The sequence below is a fragment of the Loxodonta africana genome, chromosome 12 (genome assembly GCF_030014295.1).
Source record: "Loxodonta africana isolate mLoxAfr1 chromosome 12, mLoxAfr1.hap2, whole genome shotgun sequence".
Classification (NCBI taxonomy): Eukaryota; Metazoa; Chordata; class Mammalia; order Proboscidea; family Elephantidae; genus Loxodonta; species Loxodonta africana.
In genome coordinates, this window is record NC_087353.1 from 94880714 (window position 1) to 94904196 (window position 23483).

The 23483-nt window shown below is 46.6% G+C and overlaps 1 protein-coding gene across 1 annotated transcript in view; it reads left to right on the forward strand.

Annotated features, from left to right (window-relative positions):
- SDK1 (sidekick cell adhesion molecule 1) overlaps nucleotides 1–23483 on the forward strand; it is a 363835-nt gene that overhangs the window by 313360 nt on the left and 26992 nt on the right. The window contains exons 34-36 of the mRNA XM_064295981.1: nucleotides 3219–3380; nucleotides 6789–6914; nucleotides 22224–22388. Of these exons, the coding sequence (XP_064152051.1) occupies nucleotides 3219–3380; nucleotides 6789–6914; nucleotides 22224–22388 (453 nt within the window). The remainder of the gene's footprint in view (nucleotides 1–3218; nucleotides 3381–6788; nucleotides 6915–22223; nucleotides 22389–23483) is intronic.

Consider the following 23483-nt stretch of genomic DNA (forward strand, 5'->3'; position numbering starts at 1 on the left):
AAGCAGCATAGCCATCCGCAGTATCACAGCCATCTGGAGCACCACTGCTACCTGGAGCACTACTGCTACCTGGAGCATCATAGCCATCCGCAGTACCACAGCCATCTGGAGCACCACTGCTACCTGGAGCATTACTGCTACCTGGAGCATCATAGCCACCCAGATCACCATAACCCAGCCACCTAGAGCATCATAGCCACCTGGAGCATCATAGCCACCCAGAGTATCACAGCCACCTGCAGCACCACAGCTACCTAGAGCATCATAGCTACCCGGAGTATCACAGCCACCTGGAGCATCATAGCCACCCAGAGTATCACAGCCACCTGGAGCGCCACAGCTACCTGGAGCATCATAGCCACCCAGAGTATCACAGCCACCTGGAGCACCACAGCTACCTGGAGTATCATAGCCACCTGGATCACCATAGCCCAGCCACCTAGAGCATTACAGCAACCAGAGCATCACATCACCTAGAGCACTGCACCGCCTGGAGCATCACAGCCCAGCCACTAGGAACACAGTATCATGTTCTTGAGACTCTGATTTTATGGCAGAACTAGTTGTTGTTGGTTTTTTTTTTTTTAACATTTAAATGGCAGTGTTTTTATGTGTTTGCATCCTGAGGCTTTGTGGTCCAGGGCATAGTTGGAAAATTGACTAAGTAAATAAAATTCTGACATGGTTGAGATTGGGGAAGCCAGAGTTGCTCAGCCTCCTCCTACAGGATGGAACTCACACAATTTGCACATGGGTTTGTATTTGCTCAGGGGAGAAACTGGCCATTGCTCTCCAGAGCTCTACATCTGACAGAATCCAATCGTTTACTGAAGACAGTCACTGTGTGTGCAAATTTTTATCCTTGGGACTCCTTCATGAGGATCAGGTTCTTTGGGAAGACATGGCCCCATTTCTCCACAGAAAAGACCAAAGTTGGGGGGTCATTCAAAAACAGTAAAAATTGCTCTGAAATAATTTGAAAGAGAAAACATTGAGCCAGCTAGAAGGTGTTTTGGAGACTTTTGGATTAGAGAAATTTGCTTTGACAACTTTGGCAGATGTGTCCATTGGGTAGTAAGAAGGTATTTGGTTGAGTTTTGCCTATGTCAAGACTACTCTAGTATTAAAGGATTGAGGAACCCTACACAACCTGCCCACACTCATGGAGCATCTTGAGAGCCATATTCTCGTCATGTGAGGTGTTGGCCGTAGCCAGCTGCACCATGAATAGGAGGCGTGGATCATCAAGTGCGGCTTTCCAAATGGTATTACATGGAAAACGAGTCCTGTTGACTAATACGTCTTAGAAATGCTGCGTCCTATATCCTCCTTCAAGAGCTCCTGTTGCTGTTGAGTTGATTCCAACTCATAGCAAGCCTCTATGACAGCCTAGAACTGCCCCATAGCATTTTCTAAGCTATAAAGTTTATGGGAGCAGATGGCCAGGTCTTTTCTCTTGAGCAGCAGCTGGTGGGTTTGAACTGCTGACCTTTTGGTTAGCAGCTGAGCACTTAACCATTGTGCTACCAGAGCTCCTTCTCCAAGAGAAGGCCAGTAGGTATTATGAGTATGTTGAAAGCCCTGAGAAGTCCTGGAAAAAAAAAATAGCTCATTTGACTTTTTCCAAATGCAGCCTTTTCAAACTGGTTTAACCAAAGAACCCCATTTTCCCTTTTGGAAAATGCTACATTTGTGTAATTTTCAAGATTGATGCTCCCCAAAAATGTTATGTCCTATTTTCTAATTATACTTCATACAACCAGCAACATGCATGCATTATTCACTTGTTCACCTGTTTCTGTGTGAAAGCTGCTTACTTGGCAGAGCTTGCGTATATGTCGCAACATTGTCGAGTTCTCTGAGTTAGGGCATCCATACTTGTGGCAGTAAGTTTTTATTCATCCTTGCTTCAAGGTCCACACTGAAGTTCTAGTGAGTTCCTTGATGGTTTGAGGCTCCAGTCTGGGGGTACCTCATAGGGGACCCTACCTTTTTGCTATGCCTGTTGGGGAGCCTCACCTCAACTCCTGGTCCCTGCGAAGTAAAGTTTTCAAGTGAAGTGCATTTTCTAAAACAGGTATCTTCCTGGGTATCTTCCAGATCATTCTCTTCCTTATGATTAGGTCAGTCCTTGGGTGGTACAGTTAACACACTTGGCTGCTAACCCAAAGGCTGAAGGTTTGAGTCTACCCAGAGGCACCTTGGAAGAAAGGCCTGGCAATCTACTTCTGAAAAATCAACCATCAAAAACCCCATGTAGCACAGTTCTAGTCTGATACCTGTGGGTCATCCTGAATTGGAATCTACTAGAAGGCAACTGTGTGTGTATGGATCAGAGGAATCCTTGGGTGGTACAAATGGTTAACACTCTTGACTGCTAGCTGAAAGTTTGGAGGTTTGAGTCCACCCAGATATGCCTTGGAAGAAAGGCCTGGCAATCTACTTCTGAAAAGTCAGCCATTGAAAACCCTATGGAGCACACTTTTACTCTGATGCACATGGGGTCATTGCGAGTCGGAATTAACTAGAAGGCAACTGGTTTGGTGTTTTTTTCAATTTTCTAATTTTTTAATTTTCTAATTTAGTGTATAGACCAGAGGAATCCCTGGGTGGTGCAAATGGTTAACTCACTCAGCTGCTAACCAAAAAGTTGGCAACTCAAGTCTGCCCAGAAGCACTTTGGAAGGAAGGCCTGGCACCTACTTCCAAAAATCAGCCTTTGAAAACCCTATGGAGCATAGTTCTGCTGTGACACACATGGGGTCTCCATGAGTTGGAGTCAACAGGATGACAACTGGTTGGCATGACAAAGTCAGGGAGCTCACAGTTACCTGTGTTAGTGACACAGGGCTTTGTACAATTCAGAGCATCATGGGAAGGGGATGCTTTCTGGAATGTTCTCCAGGGAGCCTCACCCAGAGACAGGGCATTTGCTGATAAGCTATGCTCCTCCCGATGTAATTAGTGAGATGGCAGCCCCCTCCCCATTGTGCCCTGAGATTTGTTTTTTCCCTTTGCCAGTACCCACTTATCAAGCTTAAACCCTAATTACACTTATCTCTGCTGAAAATTGCCTATTATCACTGCTTAACCTCCTGTTAATTGTGAGAAACATTTTCTTAGCACACTGCAGCATTATCTCAGCATAATATACAGAGATCAATTGCTTCTCTGTCTTGAGACCCCCTTCTTCTCTTTCTGCTTCCGAATGGTTCCAGGCGTGAGCAAGGTGGTGACAGTGGACATTAAAGGGAATTGGCAGCGCTGGCTAAAGGTGCGGGACCTCACAAAAGGAGTGACCTACTTCTTCCGCGTACAAGCGCGCACCATCTCCTATGGACCCGAGATACAAGCAAATGTCACAGCCGGGCCAGCAGAGGGTAAGTGGAGCTCTCACAGCAGACAGCTCCATACCCATTGCAACATAAACTTCTCACCCTGTGCTTCACATAGCTGGGACTCACTCTCAACAAAGCAGCTCAGTGTTCACCTAAACCCCCCAGGAATGTTTAGGAAAGAGCACAAGTTAGAATCACATTCTACAGGTGGACTTGCTGTCTTAGTTTTCTAGTGCTACTATAACAGAAATAACACAGATGGCTGGCTTAAGCAAACAGAAATCTATTTTCTCACAGTTTAGGAGGCTAGAAGCCCAAATTCAGATAGCCAGTTTTAGGGGAAGTCTCTCTCCCTGTCGGCTCCAAGGGAAGGCCCATGTCTCTTTTCAGCTTCTGTTTCTCAGCCTGGCAAGTATCTTCCCCCATCTCTACTTGCTTCTCTGTGCCCATCTGCTTGTTTTATATCTCAGAAGAGATTGGTTTAAGATACATCCCACACTGATATGGCCTAATTAACACAGCATAGAAAACTTTATCCCCAAATGGGATTACAACCACAAGTCTAGGGGTTAGGATTTACAACACAGGTTTTTGAATGACACAATTCAATTTATAACGTTCCACCCTTTGCCCCGCCACCCCCAAATTCATGCCCTTCTCACTTGCAAAACACATTTACCCCATCACATCATCCCAAAAGCCTTAACATCAAACCCAAAGTCTCATCTTTCGAATCATCTAAATCCAATATGGCTGAGACTTTGGGCTTATTCCATCCTGGGGCAAAATTCCTCTTCATTTGTGAACCTGTGAAATCTAGAATCCAAATTATCTGCTACTAAAATACAACGGTGGAACAGACACAAGGTAGACATTGTCATCACAAATAGGAAAAACTGGAGGGAAAGAAGGGATAAATGATATCAAGCAAGTCCAAAAGGCACCCTGGTGATGTAGTGGTTAAAATAAAGCATTTGGCTGCTAACTGAAATGTCAGCAGTTTGAACGCACCAGCCGATCCATGAGAGAAAGATATGGCAGTCTGCTTCTGTGAAGATGTACAGCCTTGGAAACCCTATGGGGGTGGTTCTGCTCTGTCCTACTGGGTTGCTATGAGTTGGAATCAACTCCCCAGTGGGTTTTTTTTTTTTTTAAGCAAATCCAAAAGCCAGCAGAACAAACTACATTAATTCCCACAGGCTTGAAAATAATCCTTTGTTCTCTGAAACCATCTGTGCAATGGCCCCACTCTTCAGACTCTGGGTGCTGGCCATTCTCTTCAGATTCTGAATGGAGGCCCCTCAGCCCTGGGCTTCAGCCCTGCCTTTCAGGCCTACTAGGATGTCAACTCTGCTCCCTCAGCTTTGGGTGGCCTCATTCTTCTAGTCCATCTGGGTAGCAACCCAGCCCCTCAGCCCAGGCAGGCCCTGTTCTTCTGCCCCTTGGGCATGGCAGCCCCATCCCCTCAGCTTTGGACTGTGGCCCTATCGCCCTGGCACACCTTAATGGCAGCCTTACATTCTGGAACCGAGTTGGTGGAGATGTGACTCTGAAACCTAGGAGGCCATGGCTCCACACTCCGAAACTAAGTCAGCCCTGGTTCCAGTGTTCCTCCCAACAGTTCCGCTGATCTCCAAGTTGCTCCAGGGATGGTCCTTTTCTTTTCTTGGAGGACAACAAATGTAGCTCCTTCGGCCTGTTCCCTGCCTGTGAAATTTCAGGAAGCAGACAGCTTTCCTGCCTTTTGTCCTGCCTCTGTCCCCTTGTCTAAGCTGATGGGTTTTCTGCTGTGGTAGTTGGTTTGATCCATCAGTCACAGGCTTAATCTCTTTAACAAAAGATTGAGTCACTAAGTACTTGGTGAGAGTTTTAGGGCACATGTCCTTAGTTTGTACAACAGAATTTTCTAAATCTTTAAGCTCTGTTTTCACTTTGCACAGTTCATTTTTAAGTCCTCTCACATTTTACTATAAGTGGCAAGGTGAAATCGTGCAGGCCCTTTAAGATCTTGCTTAGAAATCTCTTCAGCCAAATATCCAATTTCATCACTTACAAGTTTTGTGTTCCACCAAACATTTGAACATAATTCAGTCGAGTTCTTTGCCACTGCATAAAAAGCATTGCCCTTCCCCCATCTTCCAATCACGTGTTCATCATTCTCTATTAGAGCCTCACCAAAAGCACATTTAATGGTCCACAGGGGTAGCAGCATTCTGATGATGGCGCCATATGTATTCTCTAAGACAATACTTTCTCTACAGCTCTCCTCACTTCCCTCTGAGCCCTTCCCAGAGTTGCCTTTGACTTCCATAATTTTACCAACAGTCTCTTCAAGGCAATCTAGGCTTTTATTTATTATTAGGCACCTTAAAACTCTTCCAGCCTCTACCCATTACCCAATTCCAAAACCACATCCACATTTTAGGTATTTGTTAGAGCAGCACCCTACTTCTCAGTACCAAATTCTTAGTTTCCCAGTGCTGCTATAACAGAAATACCACAAGTGGATGGCCTTAGCAAAGAGACACTTATTTTCTCACAATTTAAACAAACAAACAAAACAAAACCCGTTGCCATCCAGTCAATTCCATTTCACAGCGATGCTATAGGACAGAGTAGAACTGTCCCATAGGATTTTCAAGGAGCGGCTGGTGGATTTGAACTGCCAACCTTTTAGCTAGCAGCCGAGCTCTTAGCCACTGTGTCACCAGGCTGGAAATCTGAATTCAGGGCACTGGCTCTAGGGGAAGCCTTTCTTTCTTTGTTGGCTCTAGGGAAAGGTCCTTGTCTCTTTCCAGCTTCTGTTTTTTGGCATGGCAGCTATCTACCCCCATCTCTGCTTGCTTCTCTGTGCCCATCTGTTCTTTTTATATCTCAAAAGTGATTGGTTTAAGACACACCCTACACTGATACAGCCTTGCTAACATAACAAAGAAAAACCTTATTCCCAAATGGGATTGCAACCACAAGTATAGGGGTTAGGATTCCAGCACAGATTTTGGGGGGACACAGTTCAATCCATAACACTTGTTAACTATAGATATACAAATACTTAGTACGTGTTCAGCATATAAAGTTTTGATATGTTTTCCGGAAAACAAAAGAAAATAAGAGGACTCAATTTTTTAAATAAATAGACAAAATTTTAAAGCTCTCACATGTCGTCAGGAGGGGCTGTGTAACTTCCCACATAGCAAGCAGTTCAGGCCTTGTTGGAACACTTACCTAGCGAGGGCGGCAAAGCAAACATCTGGGAAACTATGCCAGTGCACAGCGTCCATTGGTCCCTGAGTGTGAGGTGAGTGTCCGTGTTCCTTATTAAGACAAGGAGATGGTGGCAGAGCAGGTTCGGTAACCTGTCGGGGCACTAGACCCTAGACAGAGCTGACGCCACACTGGATGATGAGGAGTGCCCACAATACTGAGCTTTTTGTGCTTTTTATTCCACAGGTTCCCCGGGTTCCCCCAGAGATGTCTTGGTCACCAAATCTGCCTCTGAGCTGACCCTGCAGTGGACGGAGGGAAACACTGGCAGCGCACCCACCACAGGCTATGTCATAGAGGCCAGGCCATCAGGTAGGGGTGGGGTCTTGGTCAGGTGGAGACCACAGGGCCTCAGGTCAGGTAAGGGCAGTAAGACCCTCAGGTAAGGGCCGCAGTGCTGTCAAGTCAGGTGGGAGCAGTAGGACTATCAGGTAGGGGTCTGACTGGTGCCCTTGGCCTGGGACACTTTGTCTGGCATCAAGTGCTGCCAAAGAAATGGTCGTTCCAGCAGAGCCGAGGGCTGCATTTCTAACAGTCCAGCGGCAGAGCCTGCAGCCTCTTCCTCTCTCCGCATCTGACAGGTCTCTGGTGGTGCCAAAACAGAGGGCGGCTCTGCCACAATGAAGCGGTCACTCTCGCTCTCCTCCCTCAGTGTTCATAATCACAGCCGTGCTGTTAACGTCACTGGAGCTCCAGTCGTGGTGCTTTGGCCACATTGCACATACTCAGGGCAACGCTCTCATTCTCAGAAATATGCACGGGAGGCCAGAGGGAGATGGGAGGCCATTTTGGATGCATCTGTGAGAGTTAAGGGCATTTTCAGAGACTGACCTCAGGGTCCTAAATGCTGGCAGCCTGGATAAAAAAGAGCCACGTCATTTCTCATCATTGTGACTCTTGTAACTAATCGTGAAAGTGTCTGTGTACTTGCTTCATCATTGAGGCTTTTGAGTAGAATGTCTAAGATCCATTCCCTCCTCTCTTTACCCTACAAACTGTTTTCCCTTCTTTCTCTTCAACTTTAATAACTGGGGATGGCCATTATTAGAAAATGAATGTCTGGTGAGTTACCCTATACACAGAAGGACCTGGGGGTTGTGTTGGAATTACTGCATGACGTCAGAGGGCTCCAGGTAAGAATAAGAACACTGGGCAGGTTCAGTGTGACCTTCAGGTTGCTACAGGTTGACCATGGATATCTGAGCATGAAAGTCCTCAGCAGCTGGATGGGTGGCCAGGGATGCATTTGGGAAGTGAATCATCCCACCCCACCCTACCAGGCTGACAGCATTGTGGTCTAATATTTAAAGAAGCTATTAGACTAAGAAGAAACCCCTGGGTGGTACAAACGGTGAATGTCCTTGGCTGCTAACCAGATGATTAGAGGTTCAAGTCCACCCAGCAGTGCCTGGGAAGAAAGGCCTGGCAATCTACTCCTGAAAGATCACAGCCATTGAAAACTTTACGGAGCACAGTTCCACTCTGACACACATGGAGTCGCCATGAGTTGGGGTGGACTCCACGGCAGCTGGGAACTGCTATTAGACCAAGAAGGAGGATCCCAAAGGTTAAACATCACTGTGTAAGAGAGTTGCCCCCAGCCCTCCGAATTGCTTTTGAGTGATTACTAGTTAGAAATGCCTTCTGGAAACTTCTGAGGAGGGACCTGGGACATAAGACCAAACACATTTTTATTTAAAGGCAATATGGGAAAACCTCTGGCTCAAGAACTCACAAATACAGACCTGCTAGCTTGGTGGGTCCTGACTGTACCTGTTGAGCAGGCATTTGGACTATTTTGAAAACAGAGGGCCCTAAATCAGAGAGGCACCTGAGCTGGGCAAAGGAAGATGGAGTAGAGGCTGTCTGTGGTCATGTGACTCCTCCGCTTCTCCTCTTGGACAGCCAACCACCTCCCTGCTGAGGACTCCTGCTTCAAGAGCTTTTTCAGAGCCTGGTGGCGTGGTAGTTAAGAGCCCGGCTGCTAACCAGAATGGTCAGCAGTTTGAATCCACCAGCTGGTCCTTGGAAACCTTACGGGGCACTTCTACTTTATCCTTAGGGTTGCTATGAGTTGGAATCAATCTGATGGCAACAGGTTTAGTTTATTTATTGGTTTTTTGGAGAGCACTGTGAGTTAAAGCTCTGAGTGAGGACGTGTCCAAATCAAGGAGATGTGTTGCTGAAGGGAGGGCAGGCTAGTGGCAAGAGCTGCATTGATTAGAAGGAAACCATAAAATGCTTTTCTCCCCAAATCTAGGAAGAACATTTAAAACAAAAGTTACTTGGCTAAAGCTTCAGGCCCAACAAGGCATTTGTGGATGGTATTCAGGGGATCCATAAGCTTGGATGGAAAAAGAAAAAAATACATTTTTATTTTCACTCACCTCTAACGAAAATTTAGCATAATTTAGTCAATTATGGCTCTTGGTAACAAGCTGCATAAGTAATAGCAGTACCTGTGACTGTAAGCAAGAGAAATCACAGATGTTTTTGTATCACATCACAGCCACTGCAGATACTGTGAAATATTGTTTATATTCCTTATTGTTTTGAAATTATGGTAGTTAGAAGACTCCCTGCTAGATGTTGACATTTAACATGTTCATAAAGAAGGTACAGACTTCTGAGTGCCCTGGAATAATGGTGGTCACCTAAACTCATTCTGTCCACACGTCTTCCAAAGAACCATGTAGCTAAACAAGTTGTGCCAACAGAAACACACAACACACACCTTCAGTATTCCTGGAGGCTGAGTAATTTTACGTGTCACCAATATAATTGATTTCCTTTTTAATTTTATGTGTTTTATTATTCTAAAAGCATTGCATGTTGCTATGATTCTGGAAGCTATGCTACCAGTATTTCAAATGCCAGCAGGGTCACCCAAGGTAAACAGGTCTCAGAGGCCTCCACACTAAGACAGACTAGGAAGAAAGGCCTGGTGACTTACTTCCAAAATTTACCCAATGAAAACCCAATGGATGACAAATATTGTCCAAAACTTTGAGTCACTTACTTGAACACATTGCTGGAGGAGGCCATCATCGTTGGTAGAGTGGAGGGCCAGTGAATGCAAGGGAAACCCTCAGTGATATAGAGTGACACAATGGCCGCAACAATGAATTCAAGCATATCAATGATCACGAAGACGGTACAGGACTGGGCAACATTTCTTCGTGTTATACACGGAGTCTCCATGAGTCAGAGCCGACTGGATGGCAGCTAACAACAATAACAACAGTCTGAGAAAGGCATTCTTAGGAGTCACCGGATTGCCCAAGGTTCCAGGGCATAAAAAGAGGCCTTAAAAGAGGCCTTGTGCTAGAGAACCTGAGAATGGCCTTATAAGTACCTTCCTTCTACCTGAAGGCTGTCTCCTGAGTATAGAATAAAACCTCTTGGTTGTGTCACTATAAAAGGGCAACAGGAGGGACCCTTGTGGTGATGGAAATGTTCTGTATCTTGGCCAAGTCAATGTTAGTACCCTGCTTATGATATTGTACTATAGCTGCTCAGGATGTGAGTTTGATGACTAAGGTGCGCCTGACCCAAGCTGTGGTCTTTTCAATCGCCTCATTCTCATGTGAAAGCTGTACAGTGGAAAAAGAAGACAAAAGAAGAATTAACGCATTTAAACTGTGGTGTTGGCGAAGAATATTCAATATTCTTAGAAGAAATACAGTCGGAATACTCCTTAGAATTGAGGATGGCAAGACTTTGATTCGCATACTTTGGACACATCATCAGGAAAGACCAATTACTAGAAAAGGACATCATGTTTGGTAAAGTCGAGGGCCAGTGGAAGACGAGAGAAACCCTCCAGGAGGTGGATTGACACAATAGCCTCAACAATGGGCTCAAGCATGCCAATGATCCTGGAGATGGGGCAGGGCCAGCCAGCGTTTCATCCTATTGTACGTAATGTCTCTATGAGTTGTAGCCGACTCCACAGCCACTAACAACAAACACTGGGGAGACTGGGTGAAGGGTACACAGGATCTCCCTGTGTTATTTCTCACAACTGCATAAGACTTCACAGTTATCTCAAAAGGGAAAGTTTAGTTTACAATTACAAAGCCTCCCGGAAGGTTTCATCACCCTGTTGGGCAGGTGCCCCAAGGAGTCTTTGGATAGAGTGTTGTACGTCAGAGATGGATATGGGGATGGCCGTGCATCATTGGGCGGACACCTGCACATGGACTTAAAATTTTAACACTTGGGAACACAGTCCCGTTAATGCTCATCCATCTGCCCTCAAGAAGCAGAGAGGAGGCCTGTGGCTTTTGTGTGCAGCTTTGGGGAGTCAAGAGGTGGTGTAAGAACAAATAGGGACCCTGGCTTGGGGTTCACACTCCCAGAGATGGAGGAGCCTTCTGAAGTCCGCTGGAGGTCTGAGCTCAGTGGCACTGGTGCCCAGATGTGGAAATTGACACGTGGGGGCTCAGCCACCACAAAAAGGTGCCCTGAAGATGGTGGCTTTTTAAATGAGTGCTAAGGATTTTGCTTTCTCTTCCATTTTGTTGTTCAGCATTTGGAAGCAGGTTGCCAGTGATGTTCCCTTTCTGATCATTCAGGGAACCAGAGCAGCTGCTTGACTTTGGGTCTCTCTTTCTGTGGAAAGTTGAGAAAAACGCCCCTCCCTTCTGTGACTCAGCCAGCAGCAGCTAAGAGTCGAAAGCAGTGTTTTTAAGCATTGTCAATATTTAAACACCTTGCAAATACCTTGGGGCTTTGAATCTCAGCTGCCATCTATTACAGGCCTCATTACACAAAACGTTAACCGTGGATCCTCTCGTTTTCTTCACTGAAGCACCCTGGCGAGACTTTTTCCTGGCTGGGGAATGGTTTATGAAGGGAGCGTGGTCAGCCCCGGCACCAGTTTCAGCATGTGGGTCCTGTTTTGTGTCAGGGGGTTACTTTTGGTATGAGGGGACAGTGGTGGCTCTATGGTAGAATTCTCACCTCCCACGCAGGAGACCGAGGTTTGATTCCTGACCAATGCACCTCTTGTGCAGCCATGACCCATCTATCAGGGAAACTTGCATGTTGCTACGATGCTGAACAGGTTTCAGCAGCGCTTCCAGACTAAGACAGACTAGGAAGAAAGGCCTGGCTATGTACTTCTGAAAATCAGCCAGTGAAAACCTTATGGATCACAATGGTCCAATCCACAACCGATTATGGGGATGACGTAGGACCAGGCAGCGTTTTGTTCCTTTGTGCATGGGGTCTTCACGAGTAGGGGGCCAACCTGATGGCAGCTAACAACAACAACAGCAAAAGAACAACAGTTCTTGGTATGGGGCTACCTGGCCACTCTAGGGTACCCTCACCTCTAGGTTCCTGGGAAGACTGAGGCATGTTGAGTTGGGCAGCCCCATGGCTCCAGGGCATCTGCTTGGCCTGCTGTCTTCCTATCAAGCCAACCATTGCCTTGGGGAGACCAGAAGCTCACCAGATTTGTGGCTGGTGCAGACGGGGTGGCTCAGGCAGCTGGGGTGGTTGGCAGTACTGCCTCTCCCTCTTCCTCATCCTCATTTCAACCCTTGAAAATTCTACTGAGCAGCCCTGTGGCCACCGTAACACAGAGACAAGAACAAAGCAGCAGCTGCTGATGGTAGTACTGGGTTAGAGCCTAGAGCCCCTCTTCTTCCTAGAGATGGCTGTCAAGGACAGGGCCGGTGGGCACCACCACCAGGACAGCCTAGCCCACAGGCTCGTCTCTCTGCCGTGCACACATTTCCTCTGCCTCAGTGCCAGCAAAGCCCCCGGGACACGGTGGAACTAGCAGTGGGTGCTTGCAGATTTACACAAATTATTCCAAGGCATTTCACTATGTAGATCATGGAGCATAATTTACATATTTACACAATAGACCAGAATGGCACTAAAGGAGCTGTAAATATATTTTCCTCTCCAGAGCAGCCATGAAATACATATTTAGGATGTACCCAGTACAGGCAGACATTGTGTTGCTTTTCTTACCAATAATGAAGGGAGCCTGAAGATGAGAACTAGTTAGGCTGAGGGTGGCCCCCTTGTCCCCATCAGGGTACCCCAACTACCGAGTGGCTCCTGCCCCACATCCAGGTGCCTCCCCAGCCGCAGAATAGGCCTCCTGTCCACCTTCTGTCCCCCTGACTTAGTGGGAGCATCCCACTTCCCTCCCCATTCCTCTGTCCATGTTCTTTCTTTGGTGATGAATTTTCAGTTGAGCAAAGAAGAAAATCAGTGTTTTCCCAGAGGTTTAACACCCAGCAAAGCTCCAGAAGTCAGCAGATTCAGGAAGAAACTGCAGCTGCGGCTCTGATCACGCAGCGGGCCCTTCAGTTATTCCTTTCACATCATCACCACGTTGGTTGACAGCCACCAGCCTTTGCGTCCCATTGCTTCCTGGGGCAGCTCTCCATCACGCCCTCCCCTGCATGGAGGCCCTCATTCCATTTTCTTTCCTGCCCTGAATGGGGCATCACATTACAGATCTTTTTTTTTTTTAGATCCTATATATATTTAGCCTCATGCTTAAGCCTGCCTGCCTGCCTCCGTTAAATCGCTAGCCCAGATTGACCATTTACACCAAGAAAAATGGTAGCGTTTAGGAAATAAAGCAGCGACAGGCCTCCGTTTGCTCGGGGCCACAGCTGACAGTCAAGCTGTTGCGTGCGTGAATTGGTGGAACCAGAAATCCTGGGCTGTGAGTGGCAGCTCCATCCAGCATGGAGACCTTGTTTAATTGCCCACGAAATCAAACTTTTGTATTGTGTGGCGTCTGCCCCAATACCTGCAGTGCTCGGCTCTGCACTGGGAGTTAGAGGGATAAATTGAGTGATGTGGTCTCAGGTGCACCCACAGCAGACTCATTTCAACTCGGAAAAAGAGGTGTTCACGCTCCCGAGTTTATTAGGACATCGTCTGCGCCGAAAGATAAAAGCTCGCTCATTCTGTGACCAGGAAAAAGCGTATTTGTAGTGGAAAGGTCTCGTGGATTGAACTGTGTCCCCCAAAATATGTGTTATAAATCCTAACCCCTGTACCTGTTGAAAGGGGCCCTGGTGGTGCCGTGGTTAAGCACTCGGCTGCTAACTGAAAGGTCAGCAATTTGAACCAGGGCTTCTAATCAGTTCTTCCCGGTTCAGTCGTGGCTGAGAAAGCGAAACCAGAACAGACCCGATTTTTTTGAATTTCTGTGAACCAGAACAATAACTGGAACGGGAAAAATTAGGGTTGAAGCCCTGCTAGAAACCTAATCTCCCTTTTAGAAAACAAGGGCAGCATACACATAGCAACCAAATCTCTTGCCTGTTGGATTTTGCTCAGAGTCAGAAGCAGCGGTGCCCTGCTCAAAGATGGTGGCCAGCCACACGGCTTTCAATGTGTGTCCCTCTCCACAGTCTTGCCAGAAATCCAGCCTCCCGCGTCAGGTCCCTGAAAGGGCTGACTGTGCCTCTTCCTTGTCTTCCATTCCTGGGCTTCGAACCATATTTTTCCCATTCTGGTTATGGTTCTGGATCACCAGATTTTAAAACTTTGGGTCTGTTCTGGTTAGGCTTCCTTGGCCATGACTGAACCAGGAAGAATGAGTTCAAAGCCCTGGTTTGAACCTACTAGCCTTTCCGTGGGAGAAAGATATGAAAGTCTGCTTCTGTAAAGACTGCAGCCTTAGAAACCCTATACTCAGTTCTACTCTGTCCTATAGGATTGCTATGAGTTGGAATGGACTCAATCAATGGCAATGGTTTTTAGACCTATGGGTATAACCCCATTTGGGAATGGGTTTTCTTTGTTATGTTAATGAGGCAGTATTAGTATAAGGCATATTTTAAATCAGTCTCTACTGAGATACAAAAAAGCAGATTAAGCAAGCAAGCAAGCACAAACTGAGGGGAAAGATACATGCCACGTGATCACCAAGGAACCTCGGAACAGAAACTGAAAAGATACAAGAAGCATCACCCAGAGCAAACACAGGGAGAGCCTTCCCCTAGAGCTGATGCTCTGAATTCAACTTTCTAGCCTCCTAACTGTGAGAAAATAAATTTCTGTTTGTTAAAGCTACCCACTTGTGGTATTTCTGTTACTGCATGGGTCGATTTCAACTCAGGGCGACCCCATGTGCAGAGTGGAACTGCCCCATAGGGTTTCCTAGGCTGTAATCTTTACAGGAGCAGATCACCAGGGCTTTTCTCCTACAGAGTTGCTGGGTGAGTTGGAACCACTGACCTTTCAGTTAGCAGCCACGCACTTAACCGCTGTGCCACCAGGGCTCCTTAACTAAAACAAAAGGGTTTCTTTTTCCAGAGGCCTTTGATATTAGCAACTTCCCATTTTTTTTACTAGATAAAGCATGCTGTAAAGGAAGTGAGGGAAATCGTTTATATTCTTTAGATAAAAACCAACCCATTTGGATGTAAACTGGTGCTTATGATTTCCACTGCTCTTCCCTTCTGAGGCTGGCAGGGCTTTAGGTGTGAGATGACAGAGCATGGTTTATTTAGGGATATTTTGCAAGGTTTATTTCGCAGTGAGTGAAGCGTTCATGGTTCAGTGATAGGATTCCTGCCTTCCATGCGGTAGACCCGGGCTTGATTCCCAGCCAGTTCACCTCGTGCGCAGCCACCACCTGTCTGTCAGGGGGCAGTGGAGGCTTGCATGTTGCTGTGATGCTGAACAGGTTTCAGTGGAGCTTCCAGCCTAAGATGGACTAGGAAGAAAGACCTGGCAATTACCTCTGAAAACCATCCCATAAAAACCCTATGATCACAATGGTCTGGTCCACAACTGATCATAGAGATGATGCAAGATTGGGTAGCATTTTGTTCTGTAGTGCATGGGGTCACCATGAGTTAGGGGACAACAGCAAGATTTCTCAGTGACTTCCCTTTATTCTTACCTCGTGGTGGCATTTTTCCAACTTTATTTCGTATTTCAGTAACAAGACTCCAGGGAGGTGTCTCTTTAGGTGTCCAAGAAGGAAGGGCAGGCTCAGCATGCAGGTTTGGCTTGGGCTCATTCCACTGCCATGGGCCCCCTTCCCACAGACACAGGGTAGGGGGCTCCCTCCTGAAGGTCGACATGACCCCCAGAAAGTGCAAAGCCCTAGCACCAGCAGGGGGTACAGTGCTGGGATCCTCAGAGGCCACTTGGAGGGCATGACTGTTCTCGGGCGTTTCACCACGGTGGTGACTCAGTAGCCTCCAAGGTGGGGAAGGAAAGCTAGGCTGGAGTCTCCTGAACGTCCCGGGGGAGCCTTGCCTGGGTCATTGAGATCCCGCTGAATCATACCCCAGAATTGCCATTTACAAACCATGAATGTTGATTGAGATGGAAACCACGCCACTGGGGATTATCCGGGTACATGGAAAATCAGCTGCACAAATCTCATTATGGCTGATAGTTCTGTAATGTTATTTTTCCTCCTAATTTGTGGAGATACTTTTCTACATCACTGATTTATTGAGATATTTAACTGCATAATACAAATGAGCAAAACAATCCATAGTTGAGAAAGAGAGTGGAGACTTTAGCAGCTGCCAAGATTTTTTTCCTACCAATTGAGAATTTCAGTGTAAATATTAGTAGGGATAAATAGCCCCGTGACTTACAATTTGGGTTTAAAATGCTGAATGTGCTAATTTTAGAGAGACAGAATTAAGCAGAATAAAAATGCAAACATTTCCTTCAGTTAATTAGAAGGAAGTTTTCTTGGTATGACTTTTTTTTCCCCCTCGGCACTTTTTTCACTGTAAATGCATTGCAAAATAAATCATTTTGTGTAGAGATTCTGTATCAATATTTTAAAATGTTTTTATGAAAAATGCATACAATTCCTGGAGATATGGCAGAGTGCTTAAAATAAAATGTGGCCTTTAGGTGATGGCAGAGGATGGAGGACATGATTTTTTTTCTTTTCCCTGTAGCAGGAGACCGTTACAGAAACATTAACGCAAAGGACCTTCAAAGAGCCTGCTCCAGAACAGAGCAGACCTTTCCACTCAAAACCGTCTAAGAAGGACTTTCACATTCTCAGTCCCTTAATCTCAGTGGTTTTAAGCAGCATCCAGTTTTTTAGTACCTGTCTTGTTGTCTTTAGTTTTTGTTTTTTTTTTATAGCATAAAATTGCCTATCTTTTTTAGGGAAAAAGAACACTCCACAATTCATTCAACATTTAAAACCCTTAGAACAGTGTCTTGCTCATTAACCAGAACCAGTCGCCGTGGAGTCGACTCCAACTCGTGGCAGCTCCACATGAATCAGGCTAGAAATGTGCTCCATAGGGTTTCCAATGGCTGATTTTTCAGGCCTTTCTTCTGAGGCACCTGTGGGTGGACTCAAACCTGTAACCTTTTTGTTAGCAGCTGAGCACATTAAATATTTGTGCCATCCAGGGACTCTGACCTGCTCATAGTACTAAATAAATGGTGGTAGTACTAGGCCCTGTGAGAGGCCATAGGGATACAGGGATGGAGGGGTGGAGAAATGAATAAATGGACTGAGAGATGGAGGGATGGATAAATGATGGGCATGGATGATTGAACAGATAGATGGATGGATGGGAGATGGATGGATGGATAGATGGAGGGGTGGATGGATGGATAGGAGATGGAAGGATGGATGGATGGATGATGGATGGGTGGTAGATGGATGATGGAAAGATGGACGGATGTTGAATGGATGGAAGAATGATGATGTTTGAAGGGATGAATGAAGGGACCAATGAATGATAGATGAATGGATGGGTGGATAGAAGATGGATGGATGGATGAATAGGTGGATGATGGATGGAAGACAGATGGAGAGATGAATGGATGGATGGATGGTGGATGGATAGAGGGATGGATGGATGGAGGGGTAGATGGATGAGTGAGTGGATAGATGTAGAGATTGGTGGATGGATGGAGAGATGAAGGGCTGGGTGGATGGGAGATGGAAGGATGGAGAGATGGATGATGTCAACACATAAAAAACTTGAGAGCTCAGTGGTACAAACAGACAGGTCTGCCAGTAAAGCATGATGTGATGAGTGCTCTGGAAGCCCATTGGAGGGGGCAGCCATGTCTTCCTGGGGTATGGGTCTGGTGTCAAGGTTGGTTTCAAACAGATGAGCCTGAAAGGTGGAGTGACCTTGCCGATTTTCTTTCACCTCCTGCCCATAGACTATAAGCTCAATGGAGAACAGCTATCCCAACTGATTCCCTGATGAGTAGAACATGGCCAGAAAGTGGGCACTTAAATATGTATGAATATAATGAATGCATGAATGAATGGGGTGGGGAGAGGTTGAGGGCATCTAGTCTCTCCAGGCAGAGGGGTGGTCATGCAGAATAAATGCACACGCCCTCCCCTCCACTTTGTGTTTTATTCCCTGATCATTGAGATATAAATCACAAACAACCATCATTCTATGCTCAAACGTCCATATTTTCATAGAAAAGTGGGTTTATGCTGTGGCTTGCCATTTGGATGTTATTAGCAGTAATGAGTTTTTTGGTGAGAAATTGTTGGACTATCTTTCACCCCGTGCAGAGATTTGCACCTTTGAAATCTCATTCACATCTGTCCTACATTAACCTGTGACTGTAAGGACTCCGTCAGTGCAAACTCTAAATCCTATGCAAATACAGACTTATACACTAGCAATTTTCTTGCTGTTTACTGTAGGGCTAATCCATCGGAGCATATCTGGCATTCCGAGGTGCATGATAAGGCTGGTTTAGGGCTTACCCTCAGCTTTCCGTAACGCTGTCCAGATGTGTGTTTGCATATTCACGTGTTTCGTCCCAGATGGATGCTCTTTTTAGAAGATCACAGACCTGTGCTGATAAAAGAAAATGTAATTCATGAAGCATTGCAATTTCAAGCAGACGTGCTGGGCTCTGAGACCACTTTCCTACCAAACCACCTCCTTAGAGATGTGGATTTATATTTTGTTTTACAAACACTTGTCTGGTGCTTACTGTTCATGAGGCTCTGTCGCAAGCACTTGATAAATATTAATGTAATTAATCCTCGTAACAAACCTGTGATGTAGATGCTTTGCTACCACCATTCTACAGAGAAGGCACAGAGAGGTGAAGGCGTTTGCCCAAAGTCATACAGTTAATTCAGGGGAGCCAGGGTTTGCACCTAGGGGGGGTCTAGCTTCTGAGTCCGTCCTTTTAACCATGATGCAATTGCTGCCTTTGAGTTATCATTTGCTTAATAATAGCCGACTTCTGTGCAAAGGTGGTGCTGTGCTCCGTGGTGTTTTCCTCTTATAATTTTTTTGTTGTTGCTAAGAATGTACACAGCAGAATATACATCAGTTCAACCATTTCTATATGTACAATTTAGTGACGATGACCACATTTTTCAAATTGTGCACCCATTCTCACCCTCCTTTTCTGAATTGTTCCTCTCCCATTAACATAAACTCACTGCCCCCTAAGCTGCCAATCTAATCTTTTGAGTTGCTGTTGTCAGCATGATCCCATATAGAAAGTTCTTTAAAAGGGTACAGTGCTCTAGGCAGACATTCTTTACTGGTTAAGCTAAACTATTGTTTAGTTTTAAAAAGACTTCAGGGGACGTTTTTGATTTAAGGTTTAAGAATTTATTTCAGAGCAACAGTTTCAGTCCACAGAGTTTTCATTGGGTGATTTTTCAGAAGTAGATTGCAAGGCCTTTTTCCAAAGCACTTCTTAGTGGACTCAGACTTCTAAACTTTGGGTTAGCAGCCAAGTGCATTAACCGTTTATACCACCCAGGGGCTCTGTAGGTGAAGGACACTGTTATGGATTAAGTTGTGTCCCCCCAAAATGTGTGCCTTCTTGGCTAGGTCATGATTCCCAGTGTTGTGTGGTTGTCCTCCGTTTTGTGATCTGATGTTTTTATCTTATGTTGTAAATCCTCTATGATGTTAATGAGGCAGGATTAGATGCAGTTATGTTAATGAGGCAGGACTCAATCTACAGGATTAGGTTGTATCTTGAGTCAATCTCTTTGGAGATACAGAAGAGAGCAGAGAGGAGAGGGATCTTATGCCACCAAGAAAGAAGCACCGGGATCGGAGCGTGTCCTTTGGACTCAGGGTCCCTGCACTGAGAAACTCCTAGACCCGGGGAAGATTGGTGACAAGGACCTTCCCCCCAGAACCGACAGAGAGATAAAAGCCTTCCCCGAGAGCTGGTGCCCTGAATTCGGACTTCTACCCTCCCAGACTGTGAGAGAATAAATTTCTTCTTGTTAAAGGCATGCCCTTGTGGTATTTCTGTTATAGCAGCACTAGATAATGAAGACAGACACCATCCATTAAATGACTCAGTGCCTTTTTCTTTGCTTTCCCCTGAGAAATGCCTTGTGGGGAAAGTCTGTAGCAGATGCTGTCTATGTACCACCTGTACCCGCAGGCCTCTCCACGAGTCATCTGCGGCCTGCCTGCCGCCTGCCAGGGTCTGAATATCTTCCTTGTGCATGCCTGGCCCAAGTTCTGGAGAATTCCAGCACCAGGGGCTGCCCTCAGTCAATGTACTCTGGGTGGACACGTGCTTGTGGCCCTCCACCCAGGGGGTCTAGCTCTCAGATGCCCATTCTCCCTGGGTGCCTCAGGATAGGGCTCTGTGCCGACAGTGGTGTTTTACCTGAGGACATGTCCTTACAGCTTCCTTCCCTCCTCTCCTTCCTCCCCTGCCGGTATTCCTGCGTCACCCCCAAATGCAAACTGACCCTCAGATCCCAGTCTCAGGTCAACCCAAGGAAGCCTGAACCAGAGAAGAACCAAGAGAAATCACTTGTCTAAGGGGCCAGATTCTACTTCCTTTTAAAAAAAAAATTATTATTTTAAATTCTACCATGATAAAATATGTATAACACCAAATTTACCATTTTAACCATTGCTAAGTGTATAATTCAGTGGCATTTATTACATTTACCACCTTGTGCAGTCATGACCACTCTCCATTTCCAGATGTTTCCATCACCTTTAACATAACTCAGCGCCCCTTAAGCAATAGCTCCCTTTCTCCCCATCCCACTGGTATCCACTAAAAAATTATGGTCTCTGTACACTTGCCTCTTCTAGATAATTCATGTAAGTGGAATAATATTATATCTGTCCTTTTGTGCCTGGCTTCTTTCACTCAGCATCATGTTTTCAAGGTTCATCCATGTCGTAGCAGGTATCAGGACTTCATTTCTCTTTATGGCTGAGTAATATTCCATTGTGTGGATGGTCCGCATTTTGCTTATCCATTCGTCTGTCGATGGACGCCTGGGCTGCGTCCACCTTTTGGTGACTGTGAACACCGTTAACGTTAGCACTGGTTTGCTCCACTTCCTGTATGATGACAGACCTGTTGATCGCATTTGCCTGTGTCCTGATGGTAACAACTCAGAACCAACCATAATACTTCTTCCGTCTCTTCATTGCAATTTCCTGGCTTTAATTTCAATTTTATTAATTTTTTTTATATGCCAGGGTTTAAATAAATGCAATGTATCTTTAAACTTGCACTTTTGTTTGGCAGCCCCACAGGCTTAGATTAAACACCTGGCTGGTCCCCAGGCCGGCTGATTTTGAAGCCACTCTCAAGAATGCTGGAACCTGAGTTGGGTTTTGTGAGTTTGATTTGGGAAGTGGCTTTCAGATAGAAACTGCGGTGCTCAGGGGGACTAAAAGGACCAAGGCAGGGTGTTTGGGAGAGTGTGCAGGTTACCTGACTCCCAGCATCTCCAGGCCAGCTGTCATTGGAGCACTTTCACCTATAAGTGAAAACTCAGCGTGATGTAAACTATTCCAGGTTAAGTCCAGACAAGCCCCTCCTGCCTGGATCCAAGTTATAGGTGTTTCAGCGTCCCTCCAAGCTGGCAGCCAGATTGTAAAAGACAGGGTTGTTTCAAGTTTTCACTTTGACCTGTTGGCTGGGCTGTCATTTCCAATTAGGAGGGAGGTGGATATATCAGGTACTCGAAAGAGTTCGGACAGGTGTGGGATGTGTGGGTAACCGGCTGGTAACCAAGGAGCAGACAGGGCCAGAGTTGTTGTCGATAAGGTCAAGCTCCGGCCAACGTCCAGTAGGCGGGTGATAGCATTAGTGATGGGGTGCACACGCAGGGCAGGGACAGTGTGGAGCAGAGGGGGCCAGACATCCTAAGGCCAAAGATAATCCATCGGAAACCAGAGCAGAGGCCTGGAGTGGACAGGAGTAGGGTAGGGGCAAAGGAATATTCCAGAAAATGTTGCCCCCGGCTTGCATCATCAGAGCTTGTTTGTTGTTGTTAGTTGCCACCAAGGTGATTCCTACCCATGGCAGCCCCACGTGTGCACAGTAGAACTGTTCCATAGGGTTTTCAGGGCTGTGACCTTTTGGAAGCAGATCTCCAGGCCTTTCCTCTGAAGCACCTCTGGGTGGGTTCAAGCTGCCAAATGTTCGGCTAGTAGTCGATTGCTTAACTGTCTGCACCACCCAGGGGAAAGCCTCATCTCCCATGTGACTCCTGCCAGCCTCTGGTCCTCAGATCTGACGCCCTCCTCCCTGATAGCTGTAAGCAGCCAGCAGCGCAACGGGCACGGTGTCCAGGTGTGTGGTGGTCACCCTCGGCAGCTCCTCTGATGGAGACTCGTGTCCTGGTTTCTCTTGCAGATGAAGGCTTGTGGGACATGTTTGTGAAGGACATTCCACGGAGCGCCACATCCTACACTGTCAGCCTGGACACGCTCAGGCTCGGTGTGTCCTACGAGTTCCGTGTGGTGGCTGTCAATGAGGTGGGCTACGGGGAGCCCAGCAGCCCCTCCACAGCTGTGTCAGGTAGGAAGCCCTCACAGGGACCCTCAGGTGAAGGTCTCCCCTGTCTTATGGGAGGGTGGTGGGTGCCATGGAACCATCCAGAAAAGAAGAGGGTCTAAGCGTCAAGTGCTGACGCAAGAATTTAAACCCAAATCCATCTGATTTCAAAACCAGGGCTCTTTCTGCTACCCTAAAACCCCCCAAAAATGCCTCTTTCCTTCGCACCCCTCCTGGTGGACTACATGGGGCAGGGGATGGGTAAGAGGTACAGAACGAGAGGTCAAGAGGAGCATCCAGCCCCCGACATCATACGCATAACCAGCCACAGCTTCACTTCAGTTATTTTTATTTTAAATATTGGGGATTTGGCTTCCAGCAGACTTTCTAATAGAGCTGAGTGCCCGCCTGGAGAAAGTGGTGATAGGAAGACTGTGTGGATCTCAGGGCACCCAGAGCCATAGTCCTCCATGCAGCAGGCCCCAAGGCTGCCCAGCTCCCTGCTGGACAGCCCTACCAGCGGTGGACCCCGGCACAGCCCCAGCCTGAAGCCACGATTGCCAACAGCTCCACTGGCTGGGACCCTTCCAGACTCCGTGTCCCTGCCAAGTGGTGCTTTAGCAAGTCTCAATGTGTCTTCTCTCCTGCTAATCAGAGATTCATGCAAGAGCCAATCAGAGCAGTTGCCTTGGGATAAGCCCTCCCCGTGGGGTACAGGTGTTCCCAAGCTAAGCAGAGCCAGGGACCCTGCTATTGGTGGAAACATCCCTAAACTCTAACCAAACCAAACCCCTTGCAGTTGAGTCAATTCCAAGTCATAGCAACCCTATAGGACAGAGTAGAACTGCCCCCGAGGGTGTCCAAGGCTGTAATCTTTAAGGAGGCAGGCTGCCATATCTTTCTCCCATGGACCAGCTGGTGGGTTCGAACCACTGACCTTTCAGTTAGCAGCTGAGTGCTTAACCACTTTGCCACCAGGGCTCTTGACAGATGCATCCTTAGAGTGGGGCGATCTGGAAGGTCTGAAATTCAAAACTGTACCGAAGCTACTGGTGGTGTGTCAGCACTGGACAGGAGGTCGTGTTTTATTGGAGTCTCCTCAAGAGCAGATGAGGGGTG